The 25796-nt window shown below is 43.1% G+C and overlaps 2 protein-coding genes across 4 annotated transcripts in view; one reads left to right on the forward strand and one right to left on the reverse strand.

The window, feature by feature from the left end:
* Window positions 1–16103, reverse strand: part of znf638 (zinc finger protein 638) — a 28748-nt gene extending 12645 nt beyond the window's left edge. Inside the window, exons 1-2 of one of the 2 annotated variants that reach the window (XM_063187367.1) lie at window positions 15753–16103; window positions 641–2387 (exon numbers count right to left, since the gene is read on the reverse strand). In XM_063187367.1, coding sequence (XP_063043437.1) covers window positions 641–2387; window positions 15753–15877 — 1872 coding nt within the window. In that variant the 5' untranslated portion in view covers window positions 15878–16103. The remainder of the gene's footprint in view (window positions 1–640; window positions 2388–15752) is intronic. The other variant, XM_063187366.1, reaches the window with a different exon arrangement.
* A 1895-nt stretch (window positions 16104–17998) lies between these two features.
* Window positions 17999–25581, forward strand: tkfc (triokinase/FMN cyclase). Of its 2 annotated transcripts, none has more exons than XM_063187370.1 (16): window positions 17999–18042; window positions 18625–18811; window positions 19158–19450; window positions 19672–19750; window positions 20050–20139; window positions 20758–20792; window positions 21134–21218; window positions 21320–21409; window positions 21910–22026; window positions 22455–22571; window positions 23324–23461; window positions 23746–23852; window positions 24135–24238; window positions 24564–24597; window positions 24685–24777; window positions 24873–25581. In XM_063187370.1, the coding sequence occupies exons 1-16, from the start codon at window positions 18037–18039 to the stop codon at window positions 25020–25022; spliced, it is 1725 nt and encodes a 574-aa protein (XP_063043440.1). In that variant the 5' UTR covers window positions 17999–18036; the 3' UTR covers window positions 25023–25581. The 2 variants fall into 2 exon arrangements, with proteins under 2 accessions (XP_063043440.1, XP_063043439.1); XM_063187369.1 differs by lacking the exon at window positions 17999–18042 and adding an exon at window positions 18127–18281.
* The last annotated feature ends 215 nt before the right edge of the window (window positions 25582–25796 follow it).

Below are 25796 nucleotides of genomic sequence, written 5' to 3' on the forward strand. Positions count from 1 at the left end.
TTAGTGCTCAGGTTTCTGGTCACAGTTCATATGTAGGTCACAGTCTATGGATTTAATCGTCTCCTCTTCGAAAAAGTGCAGCTCCTCTGGATGTGTCAAGCTTGTAATCACAGTTCATGTACATGATAAAAGCAGAATATTCAGATACTGCAAATGTCCACTGCTATAAAAAAATGAATAGTCCATGGTGCATCAGGAGGTCTGTCAAGGAATCAGGAGGCTTGTCAACTTCATCTTCGCCGGAGCCATGGGCATTTCTTCATCAGCATTTTTCTTGAACCGTAGACATGTACACTGCTTGCTCTTAATTTAGTATTCAGTCTTTATTTTACTTTAGCATTCTTAAACATAAAACAATACAATTTCCAAAAAAAAGTCTTTCAGACTTTGTCTTAAGGAAAGAGAAATCAGATTTTACAATATAAAATATGTCCAATTCAATTTCAATACATCTGATTCACCCCCCATTTTAAAACTTGATATCAGTTTTTTTTTTCTCTATGACCTCTGGGAGAGCAAATCCAACATTTCAAATAATTAACAGTAAATAAAACACTTTATGATTTTACCAACATATTTATTTTCTCAAGGGAGTAGTCACTTGTTTAAGTAAGGCACTAGAGGAATAGGAGATACTCACCTTGATCTGGGCACATTCTACGTTACATAGCGAGCATGTGTGTGGAAAGATTCTTGGTGTAGCCGCAGAGTAATCGTTCATCATAGTAGGCGTCGGCAGTCTCTTCATGGGCGATGGGGTGCTCGGAGGAGGGAAGTTTGGAGGCCACGTGGTGGGTTTCAGACTTCCACCACCTTCTCCCTGGGCCATCCCACCAACACGGGCGCCCACCGCATGGCCGGGCGGCAACCCCAGAGGATGTCCGGGTGGCGGATGGTTGGGTGGTGGATGGCCCGGTGGCGGATGGCCTGGTGGCGGGTGGCCCGGTGGCGGGTGGTTGGGTGGTGGATGGCCAGGTGGCGGATGGTTGGGTGTCGGGTGGCCAGGTGGTGGATGGTTTGGTGGTGGAAGATTGGGTGGTGGAAGAGTGGGTGGCGGGACAGATGGCTTGGGTCCCAGGTCTCTTCCAGCAAGGGACATGGGCGGAGGTGCTTTCAGTTCTGCATTCCTGGGGTCCATCGGAGGTGGTTTCGCCGAAATGGGCACTGCCGGACTTTCTTGGATACGCCTTGCCAGTTCAGTCCCACTGAACGTTGATCCCGACCCAACCACCTCCCGCTCGAATTTCGCCAGCTCCTTTGGAAGTGGATCTCTGGCGTAGGAGTCCCTGCTCTCCTCCGGGTAACCAAATTTACCACTGCTCGAGTGTCCATAGTCAATTACTTTGCTCTGCCGCGGTTCTTCTCGTGGCAAGCGTTCATCAACGTCGAGATTGGTGCGCTTTGCCTTGCGAATGCGTATGTCTCGCAAGATAAAAGGCAGGTTGTCAGGTGTGAGTTGATCGTCGGGATAGTGGCTGAGGACTTCCAGATCCTCACTTGAAAGCCCGAAGCTTGCGAGGATGCTGCTGGCGCTCTCTGATGTGTAGCGAACAGGAGGAGCCGGCCGGTCACTTGTCATGCTCTCCATGCTTCTCCCAGGACCGGCACCGGCGCCGCCTCCGCCACCGGGACCCCGTCCGAAACCAGGGGGTGGATATAGTGGGGAGCTGGAGGAGGAGGAGGTGGAGGATGCGAAAGCTTTGCCGGGGCCGCCCTGGTAGGGCAGCCAGTCTGACGAAGGCGATTCATCCATTCTACCAGGTCCCCGTTGTCCTGGAAACAAGCCGAACTCTTCCCTCAAGTCTGTGTCGAGCTTGTGCAGGCGAGGGTCGGCGGCCTTCCCCCGGGCTCCTCTGAGATGCATATCTATAGATGACTCCAGGTCTTGGGACATTTGTGAGGGACGCGGCGGGCCCATTGAGGGATAGCTCATTTGTGGAGTCCTCATTGAAGGCATCATGCCAGCCATTCCACTTGACATGCCCGTCCCTCCTCCTCCTCCACCTCCTCCTCCTCCACTTCCTCCAGGGCCGAGGTGGGCACCCCCACCGCCCAAGTCCATACCACCCTGAGCGCCCAGGCCATATTGGCCGGTCACCACGGTCCTCTGAGAGCCGGAGAAGCCGCCCCTGCCCGGGTTGTACATGGGGCGTTGCGGAGATACAGAGGGGATCTTCAGGAGGTTGAGCAAGGTCTGTGCAGGCGAGGGGACCGCAGTGGCGTTGGCTGCCGCCGCAGCGAGTGCATTCAACTGGTGGAAGGCCAACTGGGTCTTAATCTGCGCCAACTGTAGGGGGGCGGGGGGTAGCGGCACAGGCAGGCTCCCCAAGTTGCCAAAGCTGCTCAATGAACTTGCGACAGGAAAACTTTCCAACAACAATGCAAAGCTGGAAAAAGGGGGTGGAAAAAAAACAACAATGACAACACACAGGGATTACTGGTGGCTCGTCGTCTTCACATCCACACAAAATACTGTTAGGATGTCGGAGTCGTCTCTTCTCCTCATATTAACACACAAAAAAATCTGGCTTCAAAGCTCAAGCTTCTGCAGGGAAGTTACCTGGCAGCTCCACGTCTTGACTGGAGAGAGGAAAAACAAGCAAGCCAAAACAAACAAAAAAACAAAAACAGGCAACAAACAGGAAAATAACACAATGATTCAAGAAACTACATTGACATTTGCATTACTACAAGGAGATAACAAAAGACGGTATGTGAGAGTACATGGATAATCCCCAGCTTTGAGCAAAACAAACAGGGGCTATTATGCAAAGGTCTAATAGACTGCGGTAAACTGGAGACGGTATATGATTGACACCTGATGCATTTTTTTCTGACATTTCATTTCCTGATATAAGTGGCAGCCACAAAACCAGAACTCAAATGCATTTTTCTACCAATAGTCTTCACTACACATACAATCACCACATGCATTACGTTAACCAATAACCGCTATTAGTCAACCTTCAACTTAGAGCAGAAGGCAACCGCTCAGTGCTACGGACACAAACTCTTAAATGCATCAACTTTCGACAACTACTGTAGTACAGCCAGACACACGGTTGCAGACAACAGCAGCTCATACATCATGGCATGCTCAAGACAAAACAGAATTGTATGTTTTATAGCCAAAAAATCTGCACACCGTACACACATTGTTGTGCAATGATGCACACATCAAATAGCCTAAAAAATATTGGCATAAGTCAAGATGGTAGAACTACGGTCTAGACTAATCATCATCAGGTTTGAAAATGAAAATGTGCGTCATTGGTTGCTTGCGGAAAAAAAGTTCATAATTTAGGAAAACCACAGAAATGTTGACCTTTGAAGGTGGCGACAAACATACAGCAGAATCAGGATGGGATGTGGCTAACTCACTCCCAGGCCTCTCTAACTTACAACATCCAAATAACAAACAATTATGAGAAACACTACATGATGCCATTCCATTATTTAAGGACACAAAATTTCTTCCAGTGCTTTGGCAACATCTTCTGTGATTTCAGGTAAAAGGAAATATTGGCGTGTATGAAGCACTACCACCCTTGATCAAACAATGCCAAATTTCAAATTTGTTTTGCTGGGATGTATGGTGCACTAACGGTTGTCAAACATGTATATTTCTTACAACAGGGTGGTGTTTATGGCAATGACAGTATGAGACTTGTGTTGTGACTGTCTAGTCACTGCAGGCCTTTTTGCTGCAAGTGCAAATACCTGAAAGGTTCAGAATCAGGAAACATGAGGCCTAGGATCTGCTCTCACACGAGAGTATTACGATGGTAGAGCTAGAGCCTTCTATTTGCCATGTACTCTTCACTGTTTGTCATGTCATAACACGTCATCCACTCTGTTGCCGAAAACGGTTGGCACTTGGCACAGATTACACCGACCTTTTATTTTGCAGGCCTGAACCCTGTAACACTACATACCACCATTTGGCCTGAGGGACTGCGTGTTTGGAGAACAGGATATTGAGACAGATGCACGGATGTTGATTTTGGGGAGATATAATAGCTTTAGCATGTTCACTGACTTTGGTGACAAGATAGTCACATTTTCTTGCAATATTATGTAGCGTGAAGTAAGGTCTTCTCTTTAGAGCGCGCGAGGTAGAGCTCTAGCCTTAGGATGTGATATTAACAACCATCATTAGGCCTAAGTTAACCAATGACACAAATGTTTACCTCCATCATTTTTATTCGTCATCCAGATCCCGGCTTGAAAACAGGGGATGTTACATTTCCCCCCCTTCATTTTTTGGAAAGTACAAGAATGAAAATGTGCTATAGGTTCAACAAAATGTGTTCCAAAACAAACGACAGTCATCAAGGTGAACGGATCCGGTGACACTGGTCTATGAAAGACACAAGACTGTAGCCTGACTTCATATCAGCGCTCATGGTGCACATTAGCTTCTTAGCTAGACGTATAAAACATTGGCTAGGTGCGTTGACAACGTTGCATGATCAAGATTTCGACAAAGATGCACGCCACACATAGAGAATCTCACTAGAAATTCCTTGTCAACCCCACACTGCGAATACATGTTTTGTCGATGAGAAAACGTTGTGATCGTTGTAAATGATGTTTGGTCAACGGCCCTTGGCTAACTTTGCTTAGCAACAGCAATAGCTAGCCAAGTTAGCTCAACCTCATTTCAACTTCCCTCAGCCGCGCTGCGAAACCCGAAACCAGGCAGCCATCTTATACTGCTTTGTGGTCTTTTTTATGTTCATTGGCGAATTAAAAATTAACCCATCTACCAAAACACCATTTCCTTAGCAACATACCTGGCTATAAGCAATTACTATGATAGAGAGAGAGAGTTGTAATCCTTGTCAAGTCTCCAAACCTGCACGACTCTGCACAGCTGTTTCCTTGAATGCGTTGAGTCTGAGATGAGTCTTCTTGCAGCAGACCAAACAAGATGAGAACAGAGTGGCTGATGATCAAACGGGCCAGGAAAGGCAATCTACACCAGACTCTCTCGTCGAGTGGTAAATAAATAGCCTACTGTCCACAACATAGTTTGAGTGTTAAGAAACAAACAGCATAGCGCTACACGAGTAGTGTTTACCATGCTAAGATCATTTTATAAGCTTGTTTATTTATTTCATCTATGTACGATGCTGGTAGCTAAAATGGCCACAGGGAGGCAGTCTATTCGAGATTTTACTGATTTTTTTTAGGAGGGGCAGGGCAAGATGACACAGTAGGCCTAGGTCGGAGACTGCAAATAGTCTGGGTAGTTGGAAATGTGAATCTGCTAGATTAGACCAGTCATTTCGGGCATTTTTGGTCCAGATTAACTGAAAAGGACAGGGGCTTGTTGGGAAAGGTAGCCTACATATCTCTCTCTCTCTCTCTCTCTCTCTCTCTCTCTCTCTCTCTCTCTCTCTCTCTCTCTCTCTCTCTCTCTCTCTCTCTCTCTCTCTCTCTCTCAACTGGAGAATTTTTAGAGCCCCCTCAGTGCAGTGCATATAATCCCCTGTGCTATCCTGACCCTAAAGCTTTATGTGCCCTTATGTGTAAGGATAGGGCCTACTCGAGGACTGGATAGCTTTTAGAGATGTACAGGATCCAAGATCTGGTCACGGATCCGGCAGGATAATAGGGATTTTCAGACTATCCGGATCCGGCAGGATCTTAAGCAGTGGATCTGGTATCCGGCAGTTACCTTACCTAAAAATCAGGATCTGGGGCATCTCTACTTTTTACGTACCCTAGGCTTTTCAGTCAGTCTTTCACAACCCGAATCGCTGCATGGAGTGAAAGCCCTTTGGAAGCGGTCGTTGAAGGCAGTGTGGCAGTAAGCCAATGAGTCTCACAAATAGTTTGCTCCAACGTAATAAAAAGGGCCCATGTGTGCGAGTTGGCTGTGTTTCAACCCTTTCGTAGGATCCGGATCCGGTATCCGGCAGGATCCTAAAAATCAGGATCCGGTGCATCTCTAATAGCTTTAGCAGTTAAAGCTTAAATTATGTTTTATGTTACACAAATTTAGCCTACCACAAAAAATGTATATCTGTTTTGACTGTCATAGGCTATACTTTTTTTTTTAGAATTCACAAAAAATTGTGTAGCCTACGAATTTACAATATCCACAGCCCAATAAAGTTTTTTGAATCCCTCTCTTTACTGTCAATGCCAATAAATAACATAGAACTGTATGACACTGTTGTGAGTTTAAATTGTGGCAGTTGAAAAAAATGAAATTCAGTTTCAGGAGATAAGTTACCAGAATCATTAATTTCATTGTAGCCTACATACATTACTGCAAGGAATTGAGTGTGCCATTGACAGTTTTTGCAACCAGTTTCCTGTTCTTATATTTAATAGCCTACATCATTCATTTTGCAAAGTAGAAAAAGCTTCTGCTATCCACAAAATGAGGCATCCCATAAACAGGCTTCGGGTGGTACATCTTCTCAAAAGACCACCTGTGGAGCTTTAGAGATACATGAAACCGTGAAAGCCGGAACGGAGATGGCTCAGTCTACCAGCCCCGCATGCCTGCTCTGCCGTGTGGGGAGAAGCGCTGTGCAAGCATGTCTGTTAGTGGAGCCTAGTTTAAAATGGATGCAGTTGGCTTGCTACTGGAAAATGATTTAAGCCTACAGTAAATGTACGACATTGACTCAGCCAAAATGAAGATTCTGTCAACGGAGTTAAGGTTTGATATACAAGTAACTATATTGATTTAATAGTAAATCATTTGCAATTCAGTCTATGCCAAACACAATGTTTTAATTAATAATCATTATGATCAATCATAAATAATCATTTACTTTTTGTGGTTAGTGGCAAGGACGGATTACTGCAAGGGCCTACCGGGCCCAGAACCAGGGGCCCAATAATCATAGGGGGCCTGAAGCCCAAGCCAAGTCAAAATTGAACTTTGACAACTGTACCTTAAAATTTTCTCAGTGGACAAACCCCAAACCCCCAGCAACACAAGGTCTCTAGCATCTGGTCTAAATCCCCAAATTCTTTTTTGTAAAAGCTACACCCATGGAGGGGGGCTTTCTTGTTGTTGGTCCAGGGGCCCTTGGAGTTGTAATCCGTCCCTGGTTAGCGGTAGGCTGCTCCATGTACCCTTAATGGTTACCACGCAAAAGAAGAGCAAGTGGTCAATTAAACACAAATTCACTGTCACACGGAGATCTGGCCAGGTCTGCTCCAGTTTGTTATTCTTATAGGTGTTCATTATCAGTCTTCGTGTAGCCCACCTTTTTTCATTATGTCATTGTCTTTTTTATGCTTTCAGGTTATTAAAATACCTGGGATTAAAGTATTGTCATTTCACGTCCATGTCAGTGTGAAGAAGGGAATGGAAATCTTACACATTGGAAGGGTAAGCTAACTTGTGATTTGAATTTAAATACAACTACCGAGGAGAGTGGGGATGGGGTGCGGGATATTTTTGCCCCTGTGAGGCCTCCCTCTCAACATGTGAGTGGTGCTAACAGCTCAAAACAACCACAAGCACAGGTTGTTGACACATACGTTGATAAGCATAATCAATTATCTACACACTGCACTCAACGATGTTCACACACGACGTGAATCTTGGACTCACGTTTTAAGGAACACAAGCATGAATAGGAGAATGTATTGAGTATTGAGGAAAAGAAAACAAAAAATCTAGAAAATATTCCACTGAACATGGAACTTTTCAATCCCGTAGGATTTATAATGCTTCAGTCAATGCTCCTCATAGTGACACGTAGGGATAAAATAAGGAGGTACAGAGATTTGAGGGACATTGTCATCCTCATTGCTTTCACTTCTAGCACTCTGTCCTTCACAGGTTACTCATTCTCACCAGCCAATTAGCAGGCGGCTGTTTTGGGAGATAATGTTACTTCAGCACGTCTGGCAAACAGAATAGCCTACCCCAGGGCCTTGTTAGCAGATGACTGATCTGATATAATTAAAACAAAAGGGAAGCTGGAACCTACTGTATAAGGCGAATCATCATCATAGGCCTACCAGTTTGGTCAATACTGAACGTTTTTCACACAGTTCTTGATTCAAACAAAAGTCAAGAACTCTGTATATATAAGTTGAGGAAAGTCCTGGGGAGATGTGACTTTGCTTAAATGTGCTATACATAGAATGCTCCCCTTCTTGCACACTAAAATGTGTAATTACATCTGAACCCTTGTTATTTTTCTTAATCAATTTTTTCTTGATCCAATACTTCCAGTTTCAAAAGGGTGAACGGACTGGCCCAAACTTCAAGTTACACTTATGGAGAAAACTGAACTTCGTAGATGTCTGTTACAGCTTGTGTAGAGACTACTCTGTTGAAAACTCCTTGTGCATGTCCATGGTCAAGATTTAATTTTGATGGGCTGTCGCCAGCAGGACGGTCCCTCTCAGCACCTCCTTGTCTCCTATTTCAGGGCCTCTATGTGTTTGCACCATTCGTCTGCCCTGCAACATGACGTAGCTGCACATCACGCACAACCCCCCCACTCCACAGGAGGCATCTCAAAATTCTGCTGGTGAGTCGTGTCCCTGTAACACAGTCCTCAGACATGACAGCAATCTCTCGTGATATTAAAGAGCCTCATTTTAGCACGCTGGATATATCACGCTCAAAACAGTCCAGTTTTGTGTTTGACATACTGCATCTCCGAGATGCAAAAAATACTTTTTTTGATATTCACTCCTAACGGTGTAACATCAAAATGTTAAGACTTCATTAATAGTACCGCTTATTAAATAACAGCACAAATATATGTCAGGTTTTTATACTTTATCTGACCCCTGATTAGCTCATGTGTGGCTAGTATTCAGTGGTGATGCACAACACATTTTAAATACAGTACATCTCTGGGTAACTAAATTATAAGAATGCCACTACAACCATAATATAAGTGACATTGATATGTGTTATTTAAAATGTACTGAAGTGGTATACTGTATGTACCTATCTCGTACTGCTTCCAGTTATAGTACCACAGATTTTGACTCCCTGGAGAAACTTTCTGTACCAGCCTCTGAAAAATAACGTGTTAAATATGAAGGCTATTAAAATAATTTGATGTAACTCTGCAATCTGGGTCTAGCCAGTAATATTTACACATTATATTTTAATAAATTAATTTAGGTCACACAGCATTATAGATCAACCAACTTTTTCTACTAATTCAACAAGTCAGTGGTTGGTAGTGGTCATAGAAATCATGCAGTTGTCACTTTTGACCTCTAAGCCTATTTCTTACTTTTCCTCTGCTGTCAAATGGAATCAGATAGAGATAGAAATATCTGAGATGCATCTTGATATCTTCTTAACAGGCTGCATGAATGATGATACGGATCAGGATAATGCCCTTTGGCCAACAAATGTCAGAAGCCATCAGTGTTTCTGTAAAATGTGACATTAAGGCCTACCGTAAGCTTTGTTCTCTGTAATATATAAAATGTGACAAGACCACATCAGTCACTGATCCTTATTTGGGTACTCATCAACCAATGCCTTGAAACTGTTGTGAAAATTGTATACATTTAACCCCAACTCCATATAAAATGGGACGCAAGCTTAATTGTGAATAATAACAAAATACTGCCATTTTCAAAACGTCTGGTTCTGACATTAGTTGGAGAACGGTACAAAGAAAACATATCAGCCATCAAAACTGACCAAAATTATTGTTTTGGGGGATATTCATGAATATGTAAATCCAACGCGTCTCAAAAGAGTTGGGACGGGGACAATAAAAGGCAGCAAATGTCGAGGAAGACTAAAAACAAAACAAAGAACAACACTTAACAGTTAATAGCATTAACCGATGAGATGATTTTATATAAAAACAGTGTTGATTCCTATCTTGGGCATGATTTCACCAGCTTAAGTAGGTGTATTCCTTGTCATGTTTTTCAATGTTTTCCTTTCTGTAGTGCTTACAGTGTGACAGGTCTTGACCAAAAGCCAGCCATTTTATGTCCTGCTGGTCCTTATGTTGGAGTTAAACTGTTAAAACATAGTAGAGAATGCAATTTGTCCTTACTATGTGGCAGTAATCGAAGATCTCCCTTCAAAATATAACGCACAAGTGGCTTTTCATGCTGTTTAAAACCCATTTATTTAATTCAGTACTGTATTCAATGCTACAGGTGAGTTAGAACAACCAATTTACTACTGCACCCCCATGCCATCATGGAGGCTGACTTTTGAAGTTAGCACTAACACAAGTTGGATGGTCCATTTTCACTGTAGCACAGGATGTGCAAGACTCTAATATTTTTTTTAAAAAGAATTGACTTCTGCAACTTCTGCTGACTTCTGTAAGCAAAGGACAGTTTCCCATGTCGTCTGGGTCTATTTCAAGTGAGCTCAGGTGGATAGGGGAATGCTAAACCCCTCTATCATTTGCACACATGAAGCGTCCTTAATATGGTCAAGTTTCCACTAGCTGAGCGCTAGAGACTACAGCCAATATACATTTCATGATGTCATGAACCTATACAATGATTTTAATGACAAAAATATGTCTTATATACACTCAATCACGGTAAATCAATGGAATTCAAAACTTTATGTAATAACTATGGTAATTGTTCTCTCTGCATCTTTAATTCTGAGTGACTCAGTCTCTCCACGATTGTCTTATACCTAGACACTCAAATTGTTCATCAGTACAATTCATTTTAAAATTATCTCCCTTGTTGTTTATTCTTATTTGGATGTTTATAACATTTCACGGATCCCCGTCCCAACTTATTTTAGACGTGTTGCAGTTATCAAATTAGAAATGAGTACATATGTCCCCAAAAAACAATATTTTTTCTCGGTTTTAACACTTGATATGTTGTCTTTTCACTATTCTCCATCTAAGGAATGTATTGAATGTTTTGAAAATGATAGCATTTTGATTTTATTCTCAGTTTACCAAACGTCCCAACTTCACCGGAGTTGGGGTTTGTACATTTAACCCAGTGTGGTACAGATGAGCGCCTAGTTCTGTTCAATACATAAACACATGTACATGGGGAGTACATGACCAGGACTGGTACCAAGAAATAGCCTGTGCATATTTGTCATAGACCAGCCCCTCACACAGCCCCTGTTTTTCTACAATACTATGATTCGTGCAGTCCACTGTCTAATTGGCCAATTGGATGCCCCATCAAAAATGAAGGGCCAGTTTCTATGGTTAGAAAAAAATCAAACAAACATACAAACAAATAACAACAGCATTGCCCCCTGATGACTGTTGGCCCACCGGGAAAATGCCCTGTATGCCAGATTACCAGTCCATACTGTGGGCCTGTCTAACACCTCTCTCCATGTCCAACACAGTGCAGGCCGTCATAAACCACAAGCTCGAGAGGGTCCGCTGTCCTGACACAGCCAGGGACCACTAGGCCATGACAGTGATTGGTGTCACAGTTGCAAGAAGGTACGCCTACACAAAGGGCACCAAGGAAAACATACACCCAAACTCATAAACACTTGTCAATACCCATGTAACATATAAATACCAAGACAACAACTGTCTTTGAAGGGCTGTACAACTGGAGGCATTTGAAATATGCAGATACAAGACTTGTATGCATACTGACGTGTTGATACAAAAATAAAACCACAAGAGCACTTGGACATATAATCGTAAATCTTCTGAGCAACCCCCTTTTAGAACTTCCTCCCGAGGTCACCTTGCATACGGTGATGTCATGTCGTCCCTAAAGTGGAAGCGCATGGACCAGTAGGGACGTGGAAGCAACACTGACGATCACAATAAGCTAAAATAGTTTGGTTTATAGTTTAGGTGACAAGGATCACCTAAACATCCTTTACCAAGATTATATGTAGGCCATTTGCATGTGATTCCTGCAGGGAGCTTAAAACAGCTATTATATTGAACATACTGTACTATAAAACCAGACATTGCCATCTACAATTGAAGACATAAGAAGACGTTATCAGGAAAGTTAAAAAAAAGCATGCTAAGCTACACTGATCACTTTGTTTGAGTGGGTGGATGTGTGTGTGTGTGCGTGCGTGCCCGTGTGTGTTTGCGTGCATACTTGTGCATGTGTGCCACAGAGAGCTATAGAAGCAGCAGACAGCGAAGAATTGCGAAGATCCTGTGAGATGCCTGCAATTATCACCTCTAATTTCTGCTACGGCATTGAGCCCCCTGTGATTCTCCAGAGGGAAAACAAGTGGTCTGGCTCGCCTCCCATCAACTAGTAGTGCCTTGGCACCCAGACTGTTGAATCACTCACAGCCAGTGCAATAAAAATTAAAGCCAACAGAAAAGCACATGGCCTCAACGATTTTTGTTGCAGTGTATTCAACTACTGTGAATTTGCACAGTCATTCTAACAAATATAGACAATATATATAAATAGAATATGGGCAAAAAAGTTCACATAGATCACAATCCAGCATTGGAAAGATAGTTATAGCTGACACAAGAGCCTCATAAATCAACTGTTTTAAAGGGGCACTATATTAAGGTGTACACAAGCATCAGCTGACAAACACACTGTTGTGGACATAGTAGTAACAGGCAACCCCAACCGGAGGACAGGGAAAATTCCACAGTCACTTCTGCCAAAACTCAGCTGTGCTCAGATATGGCGTCCATCATGACCGGAGAGCCGATTACACGACCAGAATGGAATGATCTAAATATCATCTATGATGTCAAATGAAAAGGACATACCGTTTTAAAGCTAAAAGTAGAAAATGACTATTCAAAAGCCTTGATAATCTCATTCTCTCTCTCTCTCTCTCTCTCTAAACTAAGACTGACTGAAGCCAGGATAGAGAGAGAAGGGGAAGGTTGTCCAAAAGGGGTCAACATTAATTCTTAATGTCTATAAAGGGGAGATGACATGGGATGGCACTGAGAGCACCGTTACCCAGATTTGTAATCACGCACAAGCCAAGGGAAGCTGTGTATGTGGTGGGCAACACAATGTCACTATTATTTTTATCTCAATCCTCAAATATGAACCATCAATCTCCCTCCACACTCAAGGCAATCGCAGTCCCAATTAGCAGATACAAGGACTGGGCTATTCCTATAAGAAGCTTGTGAATACAACTGTCTTCGGTGAGTGCTCATGTTTGGTCATACCGTATGTAATGCAATATTGCCAAACTATGACAATTAGCTGCTAGACTACAACCAGGGCTCTACATTACAGTAACAGCAGCCAACTGGCCAAATGCTGTTAAGTTTCAGTTTGGCTGGTAGAAAAGACCAACTTGCTAGCCACTTTGACCCAGTAGTGAGTGTGTGTGTGGCTAGTAGGATTTAGTACTAGCCACTTTGGCTGATGGTGAAAAAAGTTAATTTAGGTACTATTTGCACTGAAAATAGTCAACATTCAACTGTGCCCTGCTTGGCCATACAGCCTGTCTACCAGCCTCAGCTATGGCCAGACAGCACAAGGTCGTTGTCCTCACTGAGCTGTGGGCTTGAGAGAACGAGAACAAAAGCGATCCTACAGATACTGAAACAATAACGGCCCTTCTATTCAATTTCACACACCAGCTAAATTCCAACAAACAGTCACATTGTAGGAACAAAGTATTTCTTATTCATGGCAAGAAAAACGTAGACTAAAAGACGTACCTAATACTAAAACTAAAATAATGATCTATATATTTTGAAATAGTATGTTGTCAGACCAGGTCAAACATTCTGTGCTGAGCTCTGTCTATGACATCTACCACTGACATTTAGTAATGTAGGAGTTTAGGAACAGTATTTCTTATTCATGGCAAGAAAAACAGACTAAACGAGCTACCAACTAAGAGTAAAATAAAGATCTATATATTTTAAAATAGCATGATGTCAGATCAGGTCAAAGATTATGTGCCGGGTTATGTGCCTATGACGTGTATGCACTGGCATTTATTTAACTTCAGCACAACTTGAGAACAGATGGAGTTAATGACAAGGAGACTTTCCAGGGTTGAATGTTTTGCACTGTCAATCAAGAGAAGGAGAGAGAAGGGCATGATTTGGAAGCACACAAGTTGAAGTTATAATGCTTGTGACACACTACTATACCATTTTTTGTTTGCTTTGAATATTGTAAAATCATTTTTTTTACTCATAGATAAATGGAGATGGAAAGTTCAGCACAAATACACACACACACACACACACGCACACACACACACACACACACACACACACACACACACACACACACACACACACACACACACACACACACACACACACACACACACACGCACGCACGCACACAAAACTAATATGAAGGAGCTCCAAACAGATCCTCAAGCACTTATGTGTTTATCGCATTGTCCCTGTTCATCCTCATAAATAAACCACCTAATTTTACCTCACTCTCAGTGCCAGCCGTGTCAACAGGGACATGTTGTGTGGCCTCACGGGATTAGACAAAGAGAGTGTGAGGGCTTACTGACTATCATTTCACTCATTTGGAGCCCATGTCTCCATCGCGTCATGAAACTCCACTCATGTCCTGTAAGAGCTTAAAGCCTTCCAGAGCCAAACTTAGAGGGACGCTTAAGTCAGGCAGACACTAACAGGTGGAGCCGTGGTAATGTCATAATTTCATAAAGCCATCGTGCCTAAGAGTGTGTTTTACACTTTGTAATTGAGGGAACCAATAAGATGCGAGCTCTTAGCTAAAGTTAACATCGGTTGTTGGGGGCCCTGGCGTGGCTAACGATAGGGCACTGGGTTACTACTCCAGCGACACGGGTTCAATTCCGGCCCGGGTCATTTGCCAACCCTTCCGCATCTCTTTCTCCCCACTCATTTCCTGTCTCTTCTTAAAAATGGATGCAAAAAAATCCTACAAAAAAACATCGGCTGTTGGGGATAAACCTAATCTAGCTTCAAAAGCAGTCTCAGGGGAAAGGCAAGACTATGAGCCTACTCCATCATATCTCATACACAGTGGCAGCATGTCCACCAACACACAAATCCTGTCAAGACATGGCTTGGGCAGTATGCTTTTTTGTTTCTTTAATACAATTCTGTGTAACATTGTATATCAGAATTGTTTTCAAAATGAACACTATTTTGTATGCCAGTTGGTGTGACCCATGGGTATAAATCATAAAAGTATAGTGAATAGCATGGTATTTAAAAGTGCTGTTTCCTTTAAACCATGAAAAGTCACATCCAAGAACCAGCCTGTATTAAAAAAATAATAATTACTTTGAAAGTACTGCCCAAGCCTAGTTAAGACCCACAGGAGGACTACAAAATGTGAGGATATTAATTTGATTGCATAATCATGACCACAAAAAAGTGAAAGCATTATTGATGATGAAGCTTATGCATGAGGGTGATGGAAATAATGGAAGTTATAGACAAAGTGTAATCAGCAATGGTTGAACATGAGACACATGAAATAAAAACAGCACAGACGGCACTTTGAGATACGGACACCACAAATAAGCTCACACACAGACCTTGACATTAGTGTATTAGCGTGATATGAACACATATTGAGATACGGACACTACAGATATGCTTACACATAGACTCACATTCACATTAGTGCATTAGATCGATATGAACACAAGACGATGTCAACAGAAAAAATCGTCATTCATTCATAGAAAAATAGTTCAACTGGACACAATAACATGCAGTACTCCACAGTCCTCCGAGATCCCTCATAAGACATACACCCACAAGGCCCACAAATCCACACTGCCTTGAGAGCCCGTAAGACAAACCCGCAAGTCCCACAAATAATCTCAAACTTACCCAGTGTTTGGCTGAGGTTTGGCGGTTAGGAGGCAGTTGTTGGTCACCCCTCCACTGATGGCCCTGTTAGCAATGATGGAGACTAGTCCATCCTGAGCACCCTGCTTCTTTTTGCTGTTCAACATCTCTTCTGTACCAAGAGGAGAGGGTGCAAGAGAGAAGAGAGCTCAGCACACCCCTGGCAATACCTACTGTACTTCTCCCTTTGTCTCTGGCAATGGCGTCTTTACTTTAAGTAATCCAGCGTACAGTTAATATGCAAGGAGCCCCGAAGGACAAGAGCAAATCTTATCCAATGTGGCACAAGAAGACAGAGTTGTTGAAATCTTGGTGACACTGACCTATATCCCCAGGGGTATTGACTGTGTGTGTGTGCGTGTGTGTGTGTGTGTGTGTGTGTGTGTGTGTGTGTGTGTGTGTGTGTGTGTGTGTGTGTGTGTGTGTGTGTGTGTGTGTGTGTGTGTGTGTGTGTGTGTGTGCGTGCGTGTGTGCGTGTGTGTGTGTGTGTGAGAGAGCAGTTAGACACTCTTGTCCAAGAAAGAAAGACCTGGAATCCTGATGCCTGGAAATTGTGAAAACCGGATGAATGAATCCAAAAGATGAGAAGGCACTGACAGAAAAAAAAGCTGCGGTGGCCACCTTCTGTTTTTTAGTCCAATCAAACCAACAATACAATATTCTACAAGATCTTCACAACAATGCACCTCCCAAAGATCTCTCACATCGCACTTACACAACAAATTTGGTGATGGTGGCTTTACATGGTTTTGAAGTTTACTCCATAGAGAGAGAGAGAGAGATCTAAGTTGATCTGAACGGTACAACGAGAATTCTGGTGGGATTTTGTGTGTGCTGCCGCACTTGTTACCCGATGAGAGCAGCTGGTGGTGGGGCCGTGGGGAATGCCTCCCTCCGATCCCATGTGACTCCCAGTAGGAAGAGGTTGGGTTATGTTGCCTCGGGGGAACACAGCAGAGCGCCAAGGCTGAGGGAATGTGATGGTGGGGTGTGATGGTGTGGCGTGGTGTGGTGTAGTCAGCTGTGGTCAGCTATGATACAATGAGAAATTGTGAATGAGCTTACAATTCACATTGAGTATTATTATTAGTAGTAGTAAGTATTGTACACATTATTTTAATAAAGTAGGCTATGTCTTTTTATATCTAGGCATATTAATCCCCTCTCTCTCTCTCTCTCTCTCTCTCTCTCTCTCTCTCTCTCTCTCTGTGTGTCTCTCTTTCTCTCTCTATCTATCTGTCTACACATCCTCTTAAACACTGTTATGATAACCGACTCGTCTGTCAGATCAGATTCTCAACCTAACTGGTTGAATCCCTGCCACACTTGGGTTACCATGACCATGATCTTCGCTGGCATGAGCCCTTTTTAAACGCTGCTTTCTGGAGTGGATATTGGGTTACTGGGGGAAGATCAAAGGATTGTGAGGGCTGAGTGTTTATGGGCATCAAGATGAGTCTTTTCCACTATAGTCGTGTACATCTTACCCATGGCTGTCTAGCTCAGCATGCTGGCAGTAAAATTTCTCTCCGGCCTTGCCTGGTGCCTCTTCAGCTGTGAAAAGAGATTCCGCACTGGTGATGCAAGGCGTCATGCCCCCAAACATACAGTAAAATTCTTAATAACCTCATGCTTCAAAACTACCTGAGATATTCAACAAGGAGACGTGTTATCTCACTCTTAATATTCAAATAAAGCTGTATGGAGATCATGTTCACCATCTCGTTAAGGAATCTTTATACAGAGCCTTTAGAAATCAGCTTTCCTTTGGGGTAAAAAAAACACAATGAAATAAAGCACATTGTAAGTGGCCAACAAGATAACTATGAAAAGACTAAATTAAACACTTTGAAGGAATTCATAAACAACACATCACAACAAGCGCCTGTGGTCTCTCCACTAGTGTTTTTGGTTAAAATACTCAATTCATACTGTAGGACTAGGCCTATTGTGCGCCTTGTTTTGCAGTCAACCAATTATGCTGGTTACATCATGGCCACATTCTGCACACCCACAAGCACATGGCTCTAAAATTGCTGCCTATTTTATGTTGATATTTGAATCCGTGAACTGAGTCATCTTTTATGTCAAGCAAACAAAAATGCTGCAGGCCAATAGAATTCACGCTTTGGGCTCTGGCCTATGTCAAAACTGCAAAGTTGCGACTCCCACTGTATGAGTCCAATCCAGTCCGCGTCTCTCCATGTTTTCACTGAAACGGCTGTTCTTGCAGTGGGGCGGGGCACTGTAATCTCACACAGGAAGCATGGAGGTAACCCATCCACCTGTCTTCTCCTTTACTGTATTTCATGTTCCTCGAGACCATAGGCTACGCGCGATCAGAAGTGTAAAAGAAGTGCGCTAAAAGAAGTGTGATAACTGTTTTGTACGAAATGCAACTGCTTGTGTGTCGTCTTCTAAAGCCGACTGACTGGCTCTCCTTACTCAGTTGTAGATAACAGTAGCATGCATGCATCTCCCGTTCTCTCGCTCGTGGGTCATTTCCAACGAGTTAGTTGACTCCCACTTTTTCCACACATGGCTAATTGTTTTGTAGCTGTTTTTTTATTGTTGCGCATCGAGCTCGAAATTTGGAATGAAATAAATAAATAGGCTATGTTAACTGTACGCTACTTTCAGTGGTCCGTAGCTGTAGTTCAGAGTCCGACGTGATGGACTTTAGCAGTGATTTGATACTGGGCTGATAGACTCCAAGGCCGCTAATGGACCAGTGAAACTATGCGTAATAGCCCTTTGCCGACATCGTTTATTAACTCGCAAATCTTAATAATAACCTGGTAAATGCGTTATCATAGTCTGTCACCGACCTGCTGTTTGTGTTTGTTCTGTGTAGGTGAAGAAGCTGCTCAACTCGGTGGACACCTGTGTGGATGAGGCTCTGTGTGGTACGGTGCGCAGCCATGGGGGCCTCGCGCTGCTCCGTGGGCACCGAGTGGCCCTGCGCTCTGATTTGGGGAACCTCAAGGGGAAGGTGGCCCTGTTGTCCGGTGGCGGTTCGGGTCACGAGCCCGCGCATGCAGGTTAATTGATCATGCTCTTCGATTTCTGAATGCAGAAAGAAATATGCATTCATTGTGCTCAAAGCAGAGTCCCTGTGCACAACCAGTGTCTGGTTTTGATGATGGGCATCCCCCTTTCTCGTTATTCAAGGAAGAGGGTACATAACACTGGTATTCTTTGCTGAAAGTTTATAAACTTCTACTAAAGATCAGTGTGTGCAGTGATGCATCACCCTTTTCAGTGGAGCAATTGAGAGTGCTCAACGTCCAGTAGGCCTATAAGTTGCCCCTTTTAAGCACAGAGTTTACATTGTTAGGCTGAATGATGCTGATCATCATTATAATTGATAATATCCGTTGTTATTAGGATACATCGGTTTGGGGATGCTGTCAGGGGTAGTGGCAGGCGGCGTCTTTGCCTCACCCCCGCCGGGCAGCATCCTGGCGGCCATCATGTCTCTGTGGCACGCGGGCGCCTCTGGGGTCCTGCTGGTGGTGAAGAACTACACCGGCGACCGGCTGAACTTCGGCCTGGCTGCCGAGCAGGCGCGGGCTCAGGGCGTCCCAGTCAACATGGTGATTGTAGCCGATGACTGCGCTTTCAATCAGCCCACCAAGGCTGGCAGGAGAGGCCTGTGTGGGACCGTGTTTGTTCACAAGGTAACGGTCATCTTAAAATGACATAAGGGTCTGCGTAAGAATATATCCTCATACACCAGACAAACCAGCAAAATATTTAAACTTTTCATGTTATCAGCTGGCTTGCCAGGATACTTAACAATGGTAAAATAGCCACTTGGAATTGCTGGACCAGTCTACACACTGAACTGAACATCACTGTCTCCATCCCTAAACGGAAAACTTTTGTTTCGTCCCTCTAGCTGGCTGGAGCCCTGGCAGAAGAAGGCTTGCCATTGGACACTATTGTGTCCAGGATGGATGAGGTGAAGAAAGCCATTGGTAAGTGGGGTGGTTCATCTTCTAATTCAGACCCATCAGTTGTGTTTTTCTGAATGGGTTCTTGTGAGATGATTTGCACCTTAAATAGTTTTCATATTCTGATTTAGTTGCAGCTGGGGCCTAATAGTTAGGGAGTTTTTGATCTGAGTTGTAGATTTGTATAACACCCTAATGGCCCAAAGTGACCATAAAGTGCTCCATGGACTGTAACCAATACCCTGTACCTAAATGTCTGAGTCATTTTGGGCAGACGCTACTGTAATGCAATCTAATGTACTGATGTGTGATGTTGGATGCAGGCACCCTTGGAGTGAGTCTGTCTCCGTGCTGCGTGCCGGGATGTAAGCCCTCCTTTCAGCTTCCACCTGGAGAAATGGAGCTCGGATTAGGTGAGGAGGAAAATCAGCTGACGGATTAAGGGGCGGTGTGTGTGTGCGTGAGTGCGTGTGTGTGTGGTGAGTAGGTTTGGGTGGTGGATAGAGAAATGGTTCAAAGGTAAGTCACGCATAATTAAAAAAGAAAAAGATCATGTGTTAAATTTTTTAAGAAAAATGCTTACACAAATTGTGGGAGGAGCAACATTTTGATTTATTTCAAACAAAATTCAAAATCGTCATGAAAATGACATCATGGGGTGTAATGAACTGGGGCTCTCCCATGGATTCAAGCAATACCAAGTTTTCAAATGTTACATGCAGAAATAGTGCAGCAATGTGCTATTGGTGGCGCCACAGAGTTTTAGGTGGCGACATGAAAGTTGCTGAAAATGATCAGGGTGCTGTCCCAAGGCAGTGTGCAAAATCTGACTCCCCAACAGTTCCATAGTGACAGTTTTCCATAGAGATCCCATTACGGAAGAAAACTGTTAAACAATAATGAGAAGAAAAGAAGCAGAAGAAACCAAACAAACACTATGGGGTGCCTTCCCAGCACAGCTGCTAAATACTTGTGATTTTAATTTACTACTGACTACTGACGATATTATTGTACTTATATACCTTCAACAGGAATCCATGGTGAGCCTGGAATAAAGAGATCAAAGGTATCCTTTATTGATATTATATTTCTCCTTACAATGAATTATACGATTTATATTCAGAAATCTTCAACTATAAAACCAAAAAATACTAAAAAGAGGATTTATATGAAATAGTTTCTCAGGGAATGACTATATGATGTGATTGGCCAACTATCTAAGGGGCAATGACTCATCGAATCATTAAAGTTTTACAATAGGATGTACTTTATTTTGGCTCAAATGTAAAGCTAGGGATTTTACTTTCTGAGCATTAGCAAATACACCCCTAAAGTGTTTCAAACGAAAATGCTTGTAAAAACACTGCAGGTCTGTTTCTCCTTGCAATACTTCTGTCTGACCCTTAGGTGGCCACAGCAGATGAGGTTGTGAAGACCATGATCGACCACATGACTGATTCCAACAACCAGTCCCACTTGCCAATGAAATCAGGTACTTGTGAAGCATTTGGCAGTAGGATTATTGATATGCCAATGTAAAGTGCTGAGCTCATTGTATGTAGACCTAATTCGTTGTTTTCGTGTTTGTTTAAGGGGACAGTGTGGTGCTATGTGTAAATAATCTCGGAGCCTTGTCGTGCCTGGAGATGGCGGTGGTCACCAAGTCTGCCATCAATTGTCTCGGTAAGACGTTGTGTAAACAACCAGGTAAACAATAAGAATGTTGTTTTTTAAGGATTGCATTTTGCCGTTAGCCTGGGTTTGCCCATACAAACTGTGATGTGGCAGAAAGTTTCGCTTCTCATTTTCTTTGACCATGCGCCCTACCTAGAACATTTTCAATTGAGATAAGGGAGCTTTGAAATTGTGATAACCAGGCTATTGTGCAGTAACGAGTTGCTTTTTTTTCTCTTTTTCTCTTCAGAGAAGAATTCTGTTCTCACAAAATGTTATTGTGGCTATGGCTATACCCATTACTATGCAACAACATTGTCTAGATGATTTTTTTCTTAATTTTCTTATTTTTGTGATCGATTTAATGATCTGATCTGATCAGAATCGTCCTTAGAGTAACAGTAGAGTAACATTTATTAATCCCAAAGGAAATAAAGGTAATTGACTATTCAGCAACATCAGTGTAGTCATGGCAGACAGTCGTGAGATGACTTTTGTTTTTGTCGTAGAGGATCGTGGCATTGTTGTTGCCCGGGTGATGTCGGGCTCCTTCATGACCTCTCTGGAGATGGCTGGCATGTCGCTTTCCATCATGAAGACTGACAAGGACATCCTCAGGCTATTTGGTATACGCACTTTCCTGATCATTCTCTTCCGTAAACAAAGAAACTTGTATGAGTACAAGGCAGAGGTGTCAAACTCGAATTCATAGCAGGCCAAAATCAAAATCTTGGATGAAGTCGCAGGCCAACTTCAATATCTAAAGCTAGGCAAATAACACAAATACTAATTTCCATCTCATATACTATTATAGCCTATGTGTTAGTATTGTGTCAGACTGGTCAAGACTTCTGAATCACAACATTTTGCATTGAAGTAATATTTTCTATATGTTAATGGTGTACGTGGGCAAACTGTAATACACATTTGAAATCATCTCCAGGACCACATAAAATGGCTCCGAGGGCCAAATTTGACCTCTGGGCCTGAGTTTGACATCCCTGTTATTAGGGATTGACAAGGCAGGCTTTTTTTCTTCTTCCATTTTTCATAGATGCTAAAACCTCAGCTCCGGCTTGGCCTAACCTCAGTGTTGAGAGTGTGAGCGGGAGGAAATGGAGTGTGGATCCCCCTCCACAGACGGAGTCGCGCGAGGTCAAGTACGCATCAGGTATGGCGACTCAGAAGAATGACTTCACCATACACCGTTTCACTCTGAGCACCAAACAGTAATGTGTTGAACAGTTGCTTCTGTAGCTTGAGTTGGATTTCATTTTAAACCGTACAAACTGTTTGACTTTCAATTCAGGTGAAATGGCTTATTCCGTTTGAAAAGGATACATTTTCCAGTGTGAGTACCAGTAAGTAGACAGTGCATACTTGGTGTGCGAAGGTGTGTCTTCAGAGGAGTGACAGGAAGCGTGCTTCAAAGGTGACAGTCTACAGGCAGATAAGTGTGAATAAGTTGAATCATAGTAACTTTTTCCAACAGTGTTGTGAGTGGGTGGGTGTTAAACAGCGTTCGCACAATGAGACAAGGCTGCCATTGTGAAAAGGCTTTGTTACCGTAAGCAAAAGTTGTCGATGGCAAAAATGACAGGCTGAACCACCATGTTATTTTAGTCTATGAACAGGCTTACGTAGACCAGTGACACAAAAAGATGGGTCACCAGTGCTTGTATTCTATGGAGGATGTATCTACGGAAAATGTTTAAAGGGGACAAGCTACCCAAGACGGTGGGAGCTTGTCCATAGTAATACTGAATTGACCACCCTCATAGATTTGCATAGCGAGGGGAACTTGGGGAGCATAATTTTGTCCATACTAAGTTGACCCTCGTAGCTTTCTGTGGCTAGGGAACTTGGGACAGATCATTTGTGTTGTGTTTCACCGGTTGTGTGGTGCTGTTGTGTGGTGTGCAGGTCCACTGAGTGGGGTGATGAAGAAGGTGCTGGAGGGCGTCTGTGAGAGTCTGCTGCAGCGGCAGGAAGAGCTGAACATGCTGGACCGGGCCGCAGGGGACGGAGACTGTGGCAACACGCACGCTAGTGCTGCCAAGGGTGTGTACCACAGGCCACCTTAAAATCACACACAAACACAGACAGTAAGGGTATCCATAGCCAGCACACATACGTACATGCATGCACAATCTTAGGCATACTCAGCCAAACTGAAATTTCACCAGTTGGCCGGTTGCCTGGTGTTAATTTAGAGCCCTGCTTACTATGATTATGTAATACACAATGCACATGGTTTACAAAATCCTAGAAGTTTCCACGACAAGCCTAAAAATGCTGAAGTTGTTCTGAAAAGCAAAGTTTCTGTCTGGTTTTCTTCCACACAGCCATTCAAGAGTGGCTCCAGAGCCACGAGGTGCCTGGTTGCCCGGGGCAACTGCTGACCATCTTGGCAACACTGGTCCAAAAGAGGATGGGCGGTTCATCTGGAGCGGTTGGTCTTGTTCCCAATTCCTCTGTTATATGAAGCCAGACAAAACAATTGGTGGAATGCTGTAGCAGGAAGTATCATTTTTCTCAACGAGAAGTCTAATTTCCACCTCAACAGTCTTCGTTAAGATAAGAATATTAAGGGCAATACGTCAACACAATTGGACTAAAGTAAATATAATAAATGAATCTTGATGATATTGTACAGGTCAAGCCTATGGGGGGCAGGGTCCTCAAAACTGATAAAACTGATAAACTAATTTCTGCATTTCATGTGGTGTTGTAGTTGTATAGCCTGTTCCTGGCTGCGGCGGTGCTCCCACTGATGGGACAGAGTGATGGTGCAGCCTGGGCCAAAGCAGTGCATGCTGGGACGGAGGCAATGAAGAGGTATGGAAACCTTCTCTTAAGATACGCAAGAATGAATAATACACCCACTATGACAATGCCATTTATAACGTTGACATTGGCTTTGATGGGACTCCATTTCCCTCCACCCCTGGAAACAAACAACAAAAAATGACATTTTGATACGCCATGTAGGTGATATGTCGGTCTGAAAGATACTGTGCATTGCTAGATTGGGAGCATAGTGCATGCTGTTCTTCCAGTGTCCTTAAAATGTCATTACAACATCACTATGACGTTATGACTTCAGTAACACATTAAGGGTTTTGGTGCGAAGGGCTTTATACCTCTTCTTCTTTTCATGCAGGTACGGAGGTGCAGAGCCTGGCGACAGGACTATGGTAAGACTTCTCCTGCCGAGCAATGTTGTCATACTTAATTATTTATGTATTTGACTGCCACTTTTAACCAACTCGCCTCGTCTGCAGCTCGATGCCCTTTGCCCTGCAGTGGAGGAACTGCAGAAGTTGCTGTCATCGCCCCCTGGTGGCTACATGGGAATATTACAGGCAGCTGTGGAGGTAACCAGAGTCAATGCAGATTATGAATGTAATATCTACTGCATCATTGATGATTTATTTACTGGATGAGAATACATGTGTTTTGTGATTGGCAGAGAGCTGAGGCAGGAGCGGACTCCACACGCTCCATGTCGGCCAAGGCCGGTCGCGCCAGCTACGTCGCCACACAGCACCAGACTGAGCCTGACCCCGGCGCTGTGGCAGTGGCGGCTATTCTGAGAGCGGCGTTTAAGGCCCTGGGTTGAGGATATACACTAGATAAGAATACAGGCCATTGGAGAATAGCAGCTGTCATTAAAGCCATTGCACACAGTGGGATAATTGACCATCAATGTGAGTTTTAATTATTGTCAGTATTCCTTCAATTAAGATAAAATAGTCCTGAATGGATTTATTGGCAGCCTGTGATTAAATGCTGCTCCACTTATTTTTCTGAGGGCCATTGCTTAGACTGAAATCAAGTATTAATTTCCTTTCGTTGCACAACTATGCTCTCAGTACTTCTAAATGTGATGGAGTACTAACACATTGCTTTAGGAATATGTAATGTGGATAAGAACTTTGTAGTGTTTGCACTTTCATTTCATTTTAGTTTTTTTTTTATTATGAACTTGTAATATGTTGTTTATTTTTAACAGCCACTCAATGTTTTACCATAACTGGTAGCTTCATTTTCATTTAATGAAATAACATTTTAGAACGTATTAACCATCATGGAAACGAAACGTTGAGATTTCCCTATTGCCGTTAATGTAAAAATAATAATAATACACTAAATAAAAAAGTATTTTGTATCACTTCTCATATCAGTTTCCTGTGTGTACCTTGACTTATTCCTGGAGAGGGTGAAGGTCTGTGTGAAGGAAGTGCAAGGAACAGATGGGAGGGGTTTATTACCAGTCTGTCAACAACTCAACACATTCACCTGCCAGTTTATAGAAAGAATAGGATCGCAGTTGGTTTAGTTTCTGTTTGGTTGTTTCGCTGAAGTAAGTAAACCACAGTCTCCTTACTTCCTG

Source organism: Engraulis encrasicolus, chromosome 21, assembly GCF_034702125.1.
Source record: "Engraulis encrasicolus isolate BLACKSEA-1 chromosome 21, IST_EnEncr_1.0, whole genome shotgun sequence".
Taxonomy (NCBI): Eukaryota; Metazoa; Chordata; class Actinopteri; order Clupeiformes; family Engraulidae; genus Engraulis; species Engraulis encrasicolus.